This window comes from Schistocerca nitens, chromosome 2 (genome assembly GCF_023898315.1).
Source record: "Schistocerca nitens isolate TAMUIC-IGC-003100 chromosome 2, iqSchNite1.1, whole genome shotgun sequence".
Taxonomy (NCBI): domain Eukaryota; kingdom Metazoa; phylum Arthropoda; class Insecta; order Orthoptera; family Acrididae; genus Schistocerca; species Schistocerca nitens.
The window spans coordinates 628,649,977-628,665,586 of NC_064615.1; the positions used below are offsets into that span (position 1 = coordinate 628,649,977).

Below are 15,610 nucleotides of genomic sequence, written 5' to 3' on the forward strand. Positions count from 1 at the left end.
CAGGGTGCGAAGAGACCGACCATGGAGCAATTCAGCCGGCGAGCGACCATCGCGAGGCTGAGAGCGATATGAAGACAAAAAGAGCAACAAAGCGTCCTCTCGAGAATGCGACTCTTGTAACTTCAACATCTGCGACTTGAAAGTCCGGACCAATCGTTCCGCGGCACCGTTTGACGGAGGCGAAAACGGCGCGGATGTCAGATGGTGAATACCATTTGCCTTGCAGAATGACTGAAATTCGGCGGACATGAATTGTGGGCCATTGTCGGAAACAATAGTCTGCGGAAGACCCTCAATGCAAAAGATAGCAGACAAGGCTTGGATTGTGGCAGAAGACGTCGTGGAAGACATCCGGACAACAAAAGGAAAATTACTGAAAGCATCGACCACAACCAACCATCGAGCATTCCAGAATGGACCAGCAAAATCGATGTGCAAGCGTTGCCAAGGGGAAGTGGCTTTCGGCCATGCAAAGAATTTCCGCGGCGGTGCGGATTGTTGTTCGGCACACGCCACGCAAGAGGAGCACATATTTGTAATCGCAGCATCGATTCCGAACCAAGTACAGTGCTGACGAGCAAGTTGTTTCGTACGCACTATACCCCAATGTCCTTGGTGAAGAAGCTTTAAGACAGAGGACTGTAACGAACGTGGGACTACGACTCGGGATTGATCATTATCGGAACGCAACAACAAAACACCACGTCGTACAAAAAGTCTCTCCTTGTGAGCAAAAAAACGGCGAACCAAAGGATCTTCGATCCGTGACTTTGACAAGGGCCATTGCGTAGCAACAAAACGCAAAACAGTAGCAAGGACAGGGTCAGCAGCTGTGGCTGTAGCTACTCGACGAAAATCAATCGGAAACGATTCGACCACGTCATCGGCCTCCGAATCAATGAACATGCAAGCAAGTTCGGAAGAATCGAATGCTTTATCCTCAGCAAGAGGCAAACGGGACAACGCATCAGCGTTGCCGTGCTTAGCAGTGGACCGATACAAGATATCGTAGCGGTACTACGAGAGAAAAAGCGACCAGCGAATGAATTTCTGCGCTGTACGTGGAGGTACAGGCTTGGTCGGATGAAAAAGCGACGTCAAAGGTTTGTGGTCCGTGATGATGGTAAAGGGACGACCATACAAGAAGTCATGGAACTTGGTAACACCAAACACGAGAGCTAAAGCTTCTTTCTCTATTTGTGAATAATTTCTTTGCGCAGATGAGAGCAATTTGGACGCAAAGGCAATAGGGCGATCATGCGAGCCATCTTTGTGCGCAAGCACAGCACCGATCCCGAAATCCGATGCATCTACCATCAACAAAAGGGGTTTTCGGGGATCGAATGGCGTAAGGCAAGTATTTGAAAGTAACGCCGATTTCAACTGGCGAAAGGCGCGTTCGCATTCCGTCGTCCAGACGAACGGAACACCTTTACGGCGTAAGCGATGTAGCGGAGCTGAAATGGAAGAAGCATTGCGCACAAACTTTGCATAATAATTAATTTTACCCAGCACACTCTGTAGCTGTTTCTAATCTTGCGGAGCAGGTTAAGTCCTGTATGGCACGGAGGTGCTCTGGACTCGGATGTATACCTTGGGCATTTATGACATGCCCCAGGTAGGGTAAGTCCCGAGCAAAAAACACACATTTGTCCTTCCTCAAGCGAAGACCATTCTGACGCAATACCTGAAATAATGTTCGGAGATGTTGCAAATGTTCGGCTTCTGTCTTTCCGGAGATCACAATATCGTCCAGATAGTTCGCAGCAGTAGGGACCGACGCACAGACAGTTTGTAAATATTGCTGAAACAATGCAGGGGCGGATGCACACCCGAATGGCAGTCTTTTGAAGCGATACAAGCCAAGATGCGTGTTCACCACCAAGACGCGCTGGAATTCTTCGTCCACAGGTATCTGCAAGTACGCATCTGCGAGGTCCAATTTGGAAAAATATTTTCCCAGGCACAGTTTGTCAAAAAGATCTTCCGGGCGGGGCAAAGGAAAAGAAGCAGTCAAGTTCTGGATTCACAGTTGCCTTGAAGTCCACACAAAGTCTCAATTGTCCGGACGGTTTTGGCAAAATTACTAAGGGTGAGGCCCAGAGAGAAGCCTGCACACGTTCAATTACACCTTGAGATTCTAAATCGGCTAATGTTCTTGCGACCTCATCACGCAATGCGTGGGGAACATTGCGTGCTCTGAAAAATTTCGGTTGCGCGTTGTCTTTCAGTTCCAAATGTGCTGCATAGTTCTTAGCGCCACCAAGGCCCGGTGCAAAAATGTCTGCAAATTCTTCACAAAGACTAGAAACACTGGCGGAAGGCACAGTCTGATTCACTGATAGGACCTGATTTACTATAGACAAATTAAACAATTGAAACAAATCTAAACCAAACAAGTTCACTGCAGAAGTAGAACGAAGAACGTAAAATGATACAAGTTTTGTTTGTCCCTTGTATGTTGCAAGAAGGCTGCACTGTCCTAACACAGGGATCTGCTGTCCTGAGTAACTAGTTAACTGAACATTTGCGGCACGCAATGGCGGGTTGCCCAGTTGTTTGTACGTGTCGTGATTGAGCAATGAAACTGCATCTCCGGTATCGAGCTGGAATGGTATCACTTTGCCTTCAAAGTCTAAGTCCACAAAAAGTTTATTGCCCTGTTGACGACAAGAGCGACTGTCACTTGCAATTTGAACTGATACAGGTACAGAAGCACTTGCGACTTTACGGGATTTTCGGCGACGTCGACGCACACTTTTGGTGGGACGAACACAGTCACTGTTAGCTAAAGTGTCACTGGACGGGTGGGAATGAACTACATGAATGTCCATGGGCGAAGGTCCACGAGCCCGATTGTCCTGGGTTCGATTCCGGCGCGAAGCAAAGGGCCTGGAATTATTGTGATTGTCTGATCGAAGCCTTTTCTGGCAAACACTTTGAACATGTCCTTTCTTTTGACAGTAAAAGCAAATAGCTTGGCGTGACGGGCAATTTTCACGCGAATGTCTAGTTGCACACCGCGGGCATGATTTCACTGCAGTTGCTTGCTTACGCGGCGCACGTGTTTGCAAGGGAGGCTGCGACAGGCGCGAGGGCCGCTCAGCGTCCCGTGCAGCGGGCCCGGCGGGCCGGTTAATGTGACACACTGCTGGCGAAGTTTCAAAAGAGGCCTGAGCAAAGTCAAGTGTGTCTCGCCTATCCAATATGTCTATCACTTGTTGAAGGGAGGGATTAACTAGTTTCAAAATCTGTTCCCGTATGCGAACATCAGACACGTTCTGTGCTATTGCATCACGCACCATAGTATCTGAATAAGGAAGTCCACAGTCACATTCAAAGGCACACTCCCTAGTAAGTCCTTGCAAAGTTGCAACCCACTCCCTATTAGTCTGACCGGCCGTACGTTTTGTACGAAAGAACGTATACCGTTTTGCAACTACATTTACTGTTTCTTTGAAATAGGCATCTAAAGCAGACAAAATTTCTTCGTAGGACAGAGTGGCTACGTCGCGTCGGGGAAACAATTTCACTATCACACGGTAGGTAGACACACCGACACAAGAAAGCAAAAACGGCTGCCGCTCTTTACCTTGAATTCTGTATGCTGCTAGGTGAAAGTTGAACTGGCGAGACCACTCTTGCCAGGTCTCGTCGGCCGCCACGTATGGCCGAAAGGGAGGTGCAACAGCGTTTTGTGGCAGCGGTAGCGAAGAAGCGGCGGCTGCCGCATTGTTTTGCAGCGCACGTTGACCCTGGACGAGCTGTCCAAGGGCTTCCAATAACGCCTGCGTCTGCTGATTCTGCAAGCGAAAAAATTCGGACAGTACATCTGGAGATTGTGGCGAAGCCATGACACAAACGAATTAATACAAACATCCCATCCTCGTCGCCAAATAATGTTGTGTCTAGTTCATACAGTCTAGACACAATGAGGTAGCTAGGTGCACGCTAAACTAACGCAGACGGGCTTGAAGTTCTGGAACATGAGACTTATTAATGAATAAGAAGAAAAGTACGTAGCGTTTTAATACTTATCTTTAATTCTCTTGTTGGAATACATCTCTCTTGAATATTAGTACGCTATAAGCACTGATACAAATGGCGCCTTGCTAGGTAGTAGCTAGGGACTAAGCTGAAGGCTATTCGATCTGTCTCTCGGCAATTGAGAGGAAAGCTTCGTACGTCTGGTCGCAAGCTATGTCGTCCGTACAACTGGGGCGAGGTCTAGTCCGTGTCTTGTGACCTGCCATGTGGTGGCGCTAGGTTGCGATTACACAGTGGCGACACGCGGGTCCGACATGTACTACAGGACCGCGGCCGATTTAAGTTACCACCTAGCAAGTGTGGTGTCTAGCGGTGACACCACACAGAAGGCATTATGTTGTTTCGTATTGCATCAGCTTGTTCTTTGACATGTCTGCTTATAGTAGAGGGATGTGGCATGACATCTGCCACGTTAACTTCTCCATAATGGGCACATAGATGTATTAATTCTTGGCCTAGTTCTCTGAAACCACCAGAAACAGCATTAAAAGGTCTCATATCTTTAGCACACATTGCAACACACTTTGCTGTAGTACTATTTTTTATTATTCCCGGTATTCCTGAAGGAGCTGTATCTTTGTGAGGTTTCTTGCAACTGTGTTTCTTTAAATGAGTGGTTCCCTATTGGAAACACAATAATGTGGAGCAGTTTATGCACGATACGTACCCAGTAGACGCACTGTTTTCGTCTACAACCAACAAAAATATGCTCCATACTTGGGTTTTTAGACCTTCCCGTCTCTTCAATGTTTAAACATTGGTTTCAGTCTTACGTCTTACTGCACTGGCTTCCTCGCACTGCATGATTACAGAGAGAGACACACACCACAAATGAGAAGCCCGTACTGGCTGCGGTCTCACACGGATAATGACACGTGTAATGTGTCTGAAGTTACGTCCTACGTATTCGGTCACGGCTTCTATGCTCGGTCACTAGAACTAGTGCGGGCAGCCTATCCAGTTAGGGTGTGCTCGCCCCATCTCGTATTTTGTGCTCGCTTACTCGGTCATGCAGGACTCTAATACATACATATCGTGTAGTCACTCACGCGCTCGCCCCATCGCTCAGCGCCTCACCAAATGGCACACCCCACCCTGCAGCGCAGCCTTTATAAACACAATATTGATGTTTAAATAACAACCGTTAGAACACAAAGGCTCACACTTACATCGTAAATGATATGTAGAATCAAATGCATCGATTCTTAATTGCCAAATAGGGCACACTTGATATTTGTCGATTACAGCAACATTTACCACGAAATGAAAACAATGGTTTGAGTGAACTATACATATTTTTTGGCGTGGAGTCCTACAATAAAAGTTGGGGGAGGGGGGGGGGCGTGGTTCGCATTTTAAAATACAAGGCTGACTCCATCTAAGCACAGGAAGGCTAGGTAGGATGTGACCAGTTGTATCAAAGATAGATGTCCCCTTTACTAATGTTAACTTTTCATCTAGATACGTCGTTTTCGAGATATTTAGTTGTCTCAAGTTAAAACAAACACCCTGAATATTTCAGGTTTTGTGTTTTACCATTCACACTGGACAGCAGTAAACACCTGAGCTATTTGCAAAAGTAAGCCCGCTACAAGAATATGGAAGCTGAAGCAAATTCTAACTTGACATGATTATCTCTGTGATCGACTGCCGAACGCCAGAAGGTGTGGCCGAGCCGTTCTAGATGCTTCAGTATGGAACCGCGCGAAAATTACTAACGTGATATCAGTAAATTGCAGGAGCGTCCGTGGGAGATCCCAGAATTAGTAGCGCTTGTAAAAGTGTAATAATGCCCACATATTATTAGAAACGTAATGTTGGCTGGAACCGGAAGTGAATAGATGCGAAATCCTAAATTCAGATTCTAAAATATATCGCAAGGACTGGTTATATGCTAGTGATGGCATTGTATTTATTGCCGTAGAGTATTCGATAACATGTATTAGGGTTATTACAGGTTCCAGATGTGAAAGAAACTTCGTGAAGTTAGCATCAGAGGCGAGGAAAACACGGTAGTTTGACGTTTTTATAGACTGTAGTAGCAGATCACTTCAGAGGGAACTTGCTGGAAATAGCAAATAAGTTTCAAAATGGTTCAAATGGCTCTGAGGCCTATGGGACGTAACATCTGAGGTCATCAGTCCCCTAGAACTTAGAACTACTTAAACCTAACTAACCTAAGGACATCACACACATCCATGCCCGAGACAGGATTCGAACCTGCGACCGTAGCGGTAGCGTAGTTTCATCGTCATGCTACTGTGCCGGGGGTAGACTTCATTTTGCCAGCTATAGAATGGGAGAGTCATGCGCATGAAAGTAATCTCAGAGACAGAGACTTGTGCGAGATACTGTCTCAAAATGACTTCTAAGATATAGAAAACCGACTCGTGAGGACGACGTCGTGTCCTCCTAGCAACAAACACAGCGGAACGTTTCGTATCAGTGAACGTAGACAGCATCAGTGATCATAAGGCTGAGACCGTGTCAGTGACTAAGGGTGTTCCAAAGAATGTTAAGAAAGTTAGGAAAATATTATTGCTTAGCAAGTACGACAGGTTACAAGCTGCAGAGTACCTGAGTAGTACAACATAAAATTGTCCGCAGCTTGTGGTCGTGCGGTAGCGTTCTCGCTTCCCGCGCCCGGGTTCGATTCCCGGCGGGGTCAGGGATTTTCTCTGCCTCGTGATGACTGGGTGTTGTGTGATGTCCTTAGGTTAGTTAGGTTTAAGTAGTTCTAAGTTCTAGGGGACTGATGACCATAGATGTTAAGTCCCATAGTGCTCAGAGCCATTTGAACCATTTTGAACAACATAAAATATTCTGCGTCAGCTATACAGCCGTCACCGCACTTACCACTGCTTGACCGGAACGCCCAGCTCTTTCTCGACGAACCGTTGCGTGTCGGCATCCATGGCAGCGCCGGCGACCATCAGCACAGTGAGCCGAGGCAGTATCTCTCTGACGGGGCTGTCAGGTCTCTTTGCTACCGTCACAGCTATGTTTGGGGGTACGTACAAATCTTTCACCTGGGGACATATGAAATCAAACATTAATATATGACTGCTCTACGATCCACATAACTATTGTTTCTTTGTCAGTAGCTGTCTAGTTAGCGGTCTGTTAGTAATGACTAATGACAGCAAAAGTAAAAATCATCTAATAGAATAATGAGCAATTTATGATAAATAACGTGTACCTTACCAACGATTGTACTCACATCGACAATCAATATATTCTTAATATACTAATACTTGTAGTAAAATATGAAACTGGGGTAATATGACACTCAAATGGTATTGACCTGGGTCCCTTCTGGACGCCAAAAACATAGAAAATTCAAATTAAATCGAGATCGCCCAAAGTTGGGCGACAAGATGAAAAATGTAAATGGCATGTTATGCATCTGTAGTTGAATGTTTCCACCTTGGGCACAAATGTACGAAATACAAATTACTAAAGAAGGCAAAAATTTGCATTTATTATTAGTGTTCTTCACAAGTCCGCCGGACGTGGTAGCGTTCTGGCTTCCCGAGCACGGGGTCCCGGGTTCGATTCCCGGCGGTGTCAGGGATTTTCACCTGCCCCGAGATGACTGGGTGTTGTTCTGTCATCTTCATCATCATCATCATCATCATCATTCATCCCCATTATGGTCGGAGAAAGGCAACGGTAAACCACCTCCATTAGGACCTTGCCTAGTACGGCGGTGCGCGTCTTCCGCATCGTTCCCCTACGCTCTGTCAAGAGGTATGGGACTTCAGTTCCATTTCCATTCTTCACAAATCATTAATTCAAAACTTTCAAGACCGATTTGACTGGATGTATAGACACAACTCGGTAATTAGGCATATAAGAGGGAGATTAACAACTTCATGAAATCAGCGGTGTGTGCAGGCTTGGGCACCTGGTTTGATGTCAGCGCAAGCTGTCGATCTCCTAGAGAGTAGGTGGTGTTGAGTACCCGTTGACAGACATTTCTGAGCTTTCATCTCCACATTTCTGCAGCTATGTGGACGATGCTCAGAGCAGCTTAACCCGTTTCGTGTCCTTCACTTCAACACAGTACACACCCGGCAGTTGCGATTCCATAAAACTGACTGGGAGGTATTGACTGCGAGAGACTAAGAGGAATAGTACAATACAGAAACAGGGTGAAACCATCGAAGGCACATATGTTTACCGACATCACCACAAAAGCACAAAATACATCCATACCAAAAACACAGAACACAAAACGCACACAAATACCACGGACAAATAAACTTACTAGACTAAAACAAGAAACACGAAGAGCGAGACGACTATACCTACGATCAATAGCAGACTGAAATAGACAAAGGAGACTGGAAGCATATGGGCTCGTAGAAGACCAGTACAAAAACAAATTGTTCAAAACACGTAAACAAGAATGGGACAGACATGTGGCATCGCAAATACATACATGTAGGAGGGGGGGGGGAGGCCATACAAAATAATTACTGACAAAATAAAGTGCCCACTAGTTCTGGGAACGCTAAGAAATGATGACGGCGCGATGACAAAAGGAAGGGGAGGGGATGGAAAGAAGGATTGTGGCAGTGATGCTATGGTTTAACAGGAAAGGATATTGTACTAAAATTGCAAGAAGTCAATAATGTAAAAAACATTTTGATGAGATACCAGAATGAATGTGTCAAACTGTAAAAGCGGACAAAATAGTAGACTATAAAAGCGAAAATAAAGCCGCGAAAACTGAATTAGTAACTGAAGATATTCAAAATGCGAACCTTTGAAAGTTTAAAGTCATGAGTTGTTACTCTCAAAGTCTAAAACTGTATCAAAAAATTTCTTTTCGTCAAAATATTAGAAGTATAGACCCCGAACTTGCGTAATTTTACAATCTCTATGTTTCTCACTATTTATGCAGCCATTGTTCTAGGCTTATACCTCTAATATTTTAACAAAGACAACCTCTTATACAATTTTACTTTTAGAGTTTCAGAGTAACAACTCATGACTGTATACTTTAAAAGGCCACGCTTTGAATATCCTCAGATGGTAATTCAGTTTCCGCGACTTTATTTCCACGTTCACAGTCTACTATTTTGTCCCCTTTACAGTTATATGCATCCATTCTGGTATCTTAAAAAAAAGATTTTTCACATTACTGACTTCTTGCAATTTTAGTACGAGAACCTCTCTTGTTAAACTCTTAGCATCCCTGCCACTATCCCTCTCTGTCCCCCCCCCCCTTTTCCCTTGCCTTCTATGCTCCCTCTCCGCTCTCTTCATTCCGTTTCATAATTTCTCTATTCTGTGCTGTTTACATTTTACATACCCCTTGTTCTACACTATTAGTGATTCAACGTCCTTAACACGATCTCTCTTTTTAACTCATGACAATCTCACCACCCCCTCCCTCCCTGCTTCCTTTCCCTCCCCCAATCAGCCTCCCTCAATTTTCCCTTCCCCTCCCCCGTATCTCCAACATATACCTATTTTAATCTCTGATCTGTGGTTCTTAGTAAAGAAGGCGGGTTTCTGACGCAACTGCTTTGGTAAATTCTATGTTAATGTACAATTGTTGTCTTTGCTAGGTATTGTAAAATATTAAATCGTAGACATTTAGTTATACTTTGTTTCTGATCTGAAGATGATCCAGAGTGACCGAATCATGCAATTTAAAATATGTGCAACTGAAAAGGAACGTAAATGAGAATCATCTTAATTGACTTCAGATGTTTCTCTCTGTAGCTGAGTCGCCAAAAAAGAAACCCTTTAAGCCCATCTCTCAGATATCTTAGGTCTTCGGGACTTCGGCAGACTTACTCAGCTGGAAGTCTGTCATTAAATAAAACACCCTTTTCTTTCATATGGCACGGAGTGCACAACGCTTACACTCGCACATTTCGTGATTCCCGCACAGGGAGGGACAAATATTTTATCCTCATTTTAGCCCGTCGAGGTATGGATACGTCGTTGATGGTTACAATGTCTGTGTTTATACAGTGTCTGCATCTCACATTACAGTGTCACTAACGATTACAGTTGTGGCAAATTTTACGAAATGTGCAAACGGGTCTCTGTATTTCATACATCAAAATGTCCACATAGATGGTAATGTTGACATACAACGACGTGGCAATAAAGCGGTTTTAGGTTTTTCAAATGCTACGGTGGAGTCACTGGAACCTGAAATAAGCAAAAAATGGCTCGCAGTGTCCCCACCAAGTTAATAACACTAAATACCAGTCACTGAGTAAGTGGTGGGAAGAGTTTAATTTAGCAAATGGTAGTCCCGTTACTAATCTTTTCCCTGGTTTCAAGTCCGAAGCAAAGATACACTCCGTAATATTTTTATGAACATTTGAGTGAGCTGTACCTTCCAAGTTGGACGATAAGAAGAAAATTTAGCTTGTGATAGGACATTTGGAGACCGAAGTGGCTGAATGGGCAGTCCTTCACACAAACAAGAGTTTAGAAGTTTGTCGGATTTTCCACAACAATTTAAAGATAAATCCTGGTCTGAAGGCGAACAACATAAGCTTACACTGGAGTTACTCGATACTGGCCCTTACACCAGGCGATGGGGAGGATTCAGGAAATATTTCGAGCGGCATGTGTGTAGATAGAAAACTGAGGAGCTACTTGATTGAGAAGTAGCGGCTCCGGTCTGGTAAACTGATATGCGGCTGGGAGAGCGGTTTGCTGACCACATGCCCCTCCATATCAACATCCAGTGAAGCATGTTGGCTGTGGATGACACGGAGGCCGGTCGGTACTGTTGAGGTTTCATGGCCTGTTCTTCTATATAGAAGAACATTTTTAGACGAACCTGTTGGTGAAAGTCTCTTAATTAAGGTATTTACGAGCCGTGTGCCCGTTTACTTGAAGGAAAAGATGAAGGTTAAAAATGGTCCACGGCAAACACTACACTGAATTATCTGGAACAGCTATATATTCTGAATAAGCCTAGGGAAGACGAGAGTCTTAGGAATAATAAAATGACTTAATAACGAAGGCAATTTCTATTCAAAAAAAGAATAACGATAAAAACAGCAGAGATGGTCAGGTGAAGAGACAACATTCAAAGGTTAGGGTTAAGGGACAAAGTGAGCATGGTTTCCATAATGGAAAATGCACATCCTGTTGAAGATGTTGTCATAGAAATTTCGGGAAACGTATAGCGTTCGTAGGTCTGTTAATGGCTCCTTTGTATTTTTGTAAACTGTTTACCGACTGATAGGTTAGAATCTGTTATATGACTTTTGTGAGTCCTGGACTGATTGTTAATAATATGTCTGTTTCCAAATAATAATATTAAGCGGGTTGACTAATATTCTACACTCGTGAACAGTATAGAAGTCATGTAATACGGTTGACGATAGTTTTATACAACATAAGAAAGTTGAATTAAGCTAGGAGATTGAGCAAAGTCAGTCAAAATGAGGATAATAATCACACATTAATATCAGTATAAATGGGAGAAATATGTAAGAATAAGTACACACGTTGACTGCTGCCGAGCACGGGTCTTTGATAGACAGAAGACAATACAGGAGGGAAAAATGTAATGGATTACATGTTTTTCTTTTCTTTTGTTTTGTTTTAGGGTGCAAAAACAACTATAGAATGCGAAGGCAGAGAGGAGTTAAAAAACGACATGAAATGAAATGTCGTGTGGCTAGGGCCTCCCGTCGGGTAGACCGTTCGCCTGGTGCAGGTCTTTCGATTTGACGCCACTTCGGCGACCCGCGCGTCGATGGGGATGAAATGATGATGAGCAGGACAACACAACACCCAGTCCCTGAGCGGAGAAAATCTCCGACCCAGGCGGGAATCGAACCCGGGCCCTTAGGATTGACAGTCTGTCACGTTGACCACTCAGCTACCGGGGGCGGACAAAAAACGACATAAAACAAGACAGCTAAAAAGGTACGTGGAGAAAGGGCTACAAAAGACACCATACAGAAACGAAGTTCCAAAACTAAAAATTAAATGGCCTTCGTCATATTGCTTTGACGGGCAAAAAGTAAAACGCGGTCGACAGCCCGCTCGTCATTTTCTGAAACGGCCGATAACTCAAACGGTAAACCCAAGCGGATGGATTATATGGGCCACAAGTGACAGACATATATATATATATATATATAAAGAACGCCGAGCAACGAACGAAAAGTAAATAGGTAATGACCTTTGGACTGCTAATGGGAAAGGGATTGGGTTGATAAATGTGGCACCTTGCTGTTGTCTGTCGTTGACAGCATATTTTAAAGTCGTGTAATTGTGTTGTAGTCACTTGTTGGTGAATTAATATACGACCAGAAAGTTGCTGCACTTCTCTCACTATTAATTGTATTACTCGTAGACTGTATAAATCTCTTCCATTCAGCAACTGCTGGCACTTGTCAGAGCGAGCTTCAGTGAGTAGAACCACTTACCACAGATCAACAGTGTACTTTTCAAGGTAGGTGTGAATATATCTGACGGAATGGGGCTAATCATGTTCAAGTCTAGAGCAGTATCTGAGATAATTGGTTGCTTGTCTTAAGTTGAAATGTCTGAAGTTCCAAAACATCTATGTGCCGTACTTTCGTTGCAGAGGGAGATGGTTTAAATCTTGGGAGTTTTAAGACGTTAGGAACGATGAGACTGTGGTAATTGATTGATACCCTTCATGCTGCGAAAAGACAGCCAGTGATAGTGGTCACAGTAAAATCGCCATTGTCGAATACATACTGACAGGTTCTTCAGTGTGATAGACAGTTGACAGCTCCAGCTGTCGAACGTTTTTACATAATAGCTCATATAATAACTGCAGATACACTCCAAAACCAAAAGAAGAGCGGACGACGAAGGAATTATCGGAATTTGATGATAATCCGTAGATATAATGTACACGTACTGAAAGACAAATAATTAAAGTTTTAGAAAAATTTGAGGATATATTCAAGTATTCAAGAAATAGAGTTTCTCAAATTGAACAAGTCAATTACGTGTTGCCGCGTGGTCTAGGGCGCCTTGTCACGGTCCGTGCGGCTACCCCCGGCGGAGGTTCGAGTCCTCCCTCGGGCATGGATGTGTGTGTGTTGTCCATAGCGTAAGTTAAAGTTAGCTTAAGTAGTGTGTAGGCTTACGGACCGATGACCTCAGCAGTTTGATCCCATAAGACCTTACCACAAATTTCCAAAAAATTACGAGTTGGTCCACCGCTGGCCATTATGTAAGCAGTTATTTGGCTTAGCACTGACTGGTGAAGTTGTTGGAAGTTCTCTAGAGGGATATTCTGCCAAATTCTGTCCAACTGAAGCGTTAGATCGTCAAAAATCTGAGATGATTGGAGGGCCCTGTCTTTAATGCCCCAAACATTCTTAATTAGTCAGAGCTACGGTCACGTTGTTGGCCAACATAGGGTTTGGTAAGCATGTAGATAAGCATTAGAAACTCACGCTGCGTGGGTGCGCGCATTACCTTACTGAAACGTAAGCCCAGGATGGCTTGCCCTGAAGGGCAACAATACGGGGTGTAGAATATAGTCGACGTACTACAGTGCTGTAGGGATGTCGCGGATGACAGCTACAGAGGTCGTGCTGTGAATTGAAGTGGCTCCCCCGACCATCACTCCTGGTTGTTGGGCCATACGGCGTACGACGGTCAGGTTGGTATCCCGCTGCCTTTTGGGGCGTCTCCAGACACGCCTTTGCTGGTCACTGGGGTTCACTTCTATGCGGGACACGTCACTGAAGACAGCTCTACTACAGTCAATGATTACAGGCCGAAGATCTGTCTTGGGCTGACCCAAACAGCGGTTGTGCCTGCCTCTCTCCCGCCGTATGGTCCGACAATAAGAAGTGGCGGTTACCCCAGAACACAATTTATCCCTGAATACAGCTCTGCTGTGCTTAGACGTGATGCATTGTTCTTAACCCACTTCATTTAAAAAGAAACAGCAATTTTATATCATTAAAACATTGTTTTTAATAATCTGCAACTTTTCTGTCCTCTGCAACCCAGACGCGATTAGTCCTAGAGAAAAAATTCAAGGACCTGTTTTTGTAGAAAATTTCATTCAATTTAATTTTGTAGTTCTGAACATTTTCGTTAGATGCCCCTGAGTTAGAGTTATTCAAGAAAAATGTAAAAACATTACCTTTAAATAACCGTCCCCCACACCCCCACGCCTACACCCCATCGGTAGGGAATTGTAGTATGTTGTTCATGATACTTCCTCCTAGCGCTGTACAAAAATTTGCGACTACTTGATTTTTCCCCCTATGCCATCTTTTTTCATCTTCTTTGGCTGGGCTATATGTAGTTTTGGCGGCTACCAAATTTCGTATTAAAAGATTGGGTATCAGCAACACTGGACTGAGCTGACTTCAACTTTTAAAGAGAAATTATATATCATCCGTTCCGTACAGTGGACGCTAACTATTCTGTGCCCCCACATCATCCGCCTGACTGAAAGACTGCTCTGGGAACGACGCCTTATGAGAGACACTTCAAGTGTTGCCATCTGCTCCGGAATTTATCACCCTCTATCATTGTTTACGCTTTAGTTTATTTGGATTTTCTTTGGATTTTCTCTTGTTTGGCGGGGGGTGGCTTCTTGTCTTTTCCGCCTTTTCTAGGAAAGCCTTTAATCTGTTACCTGCTAACCGAGACGCGTCTCCCTTGCGGAAATGCTTTCAGGATCCTCAGCATCTCTGTTTGACACACGAGGGCCCCCGCGAGCACGCAGAACTGCCGCAACACGACGTAGCATGGATTCGACTAATGTCGAAAGTAATGTTGCAGGGAACCGACACCATGAATCCTGCAGGGCTGTCCATAAATTCGTAATAGCACGGTGCAAGGCATCCCAGATATGCACAATAATGTTCATGTATGGGGAGTTTGGAGGCCACCGAAAGTGTTTAAACTCGGAAGACTGTTCCTGGAGTCACTCTGCACCCGGGAGGTGTCGAATTGTCCTGCTGGAGTTGTCCAAGTCGGTCGAAATGCACAATGGGCATGAATGGATGTAAGTGATCAGACAGGATGCTTACGCACGTGTCACCTGTCAGAGTCATATCTAGTCGTATCAGGGTCCCATATCATTTCAACAGCACACGCCTCACATCATTACGGAGTCTCCATCAGCTTGAGCATCCGCTGCTGACATGCAGAGTCCATGGATTCATGAGGTTGTCTCCATACCCGTACACGTCCATCCGCTCGATAGAATTTGAAACGAAACTCCTCCGACCAGGCAACATGTTCCTAGTCATCAACAGACCATTGTCGGTGTTGACGAGCCGGCCGGCCGCGGTGGCCGTGCGGTTCTAGGCGCTTCAGTCCGGAACCCCGCTGCTGCTACGGTCGCAGTTTCGATTCCTGCCTCGGGAATGGGTGTGTTTGATGTTCTTAAGTTAGTTAGGTTTAAGTAGTTCTAAGTCTAGCGGACTGATGACCTCAGATGTTAAGTGCCATAGTGCTTAGAGCCATCTGAATCATTTTTACAAAGTTGAAATGAAATCCAAAAACCTCCGTTGCTTGTAATTAGAATCTATTCATGAATATCAAATGCAGATGGACGCTG

At 44.5% G+C, this 15,610-nt stretch overlaps 1 protein-coding gene across 4 annotated transcripts in view; it reads right to left on the bottom strand.

Moving 5' to 3' along the window:
• Positions 1 to 15,610, bottom strand: part of LOC126236730 (luciferin 4-monooxygenase-like) — a 223,639-nt gene that overhangs the window by 37,121 nt on the left and 170,908 nt on the right. For all 4 annotated transcript variants that reach the window (XM_049946259.1, XM_049946256.1, XM_049946257.1 and 1 more), the window contains one exon: positions 6,904 to 7,076. In XM_049946259.1, coding sequence (XP_049802216.1) covers positions 6,904 to 7,076 — 173 coding nt within the window. The remainder of the gene's footprint in view (positions 1 to 6,903; positions 7,077 to 15,610) is intronic.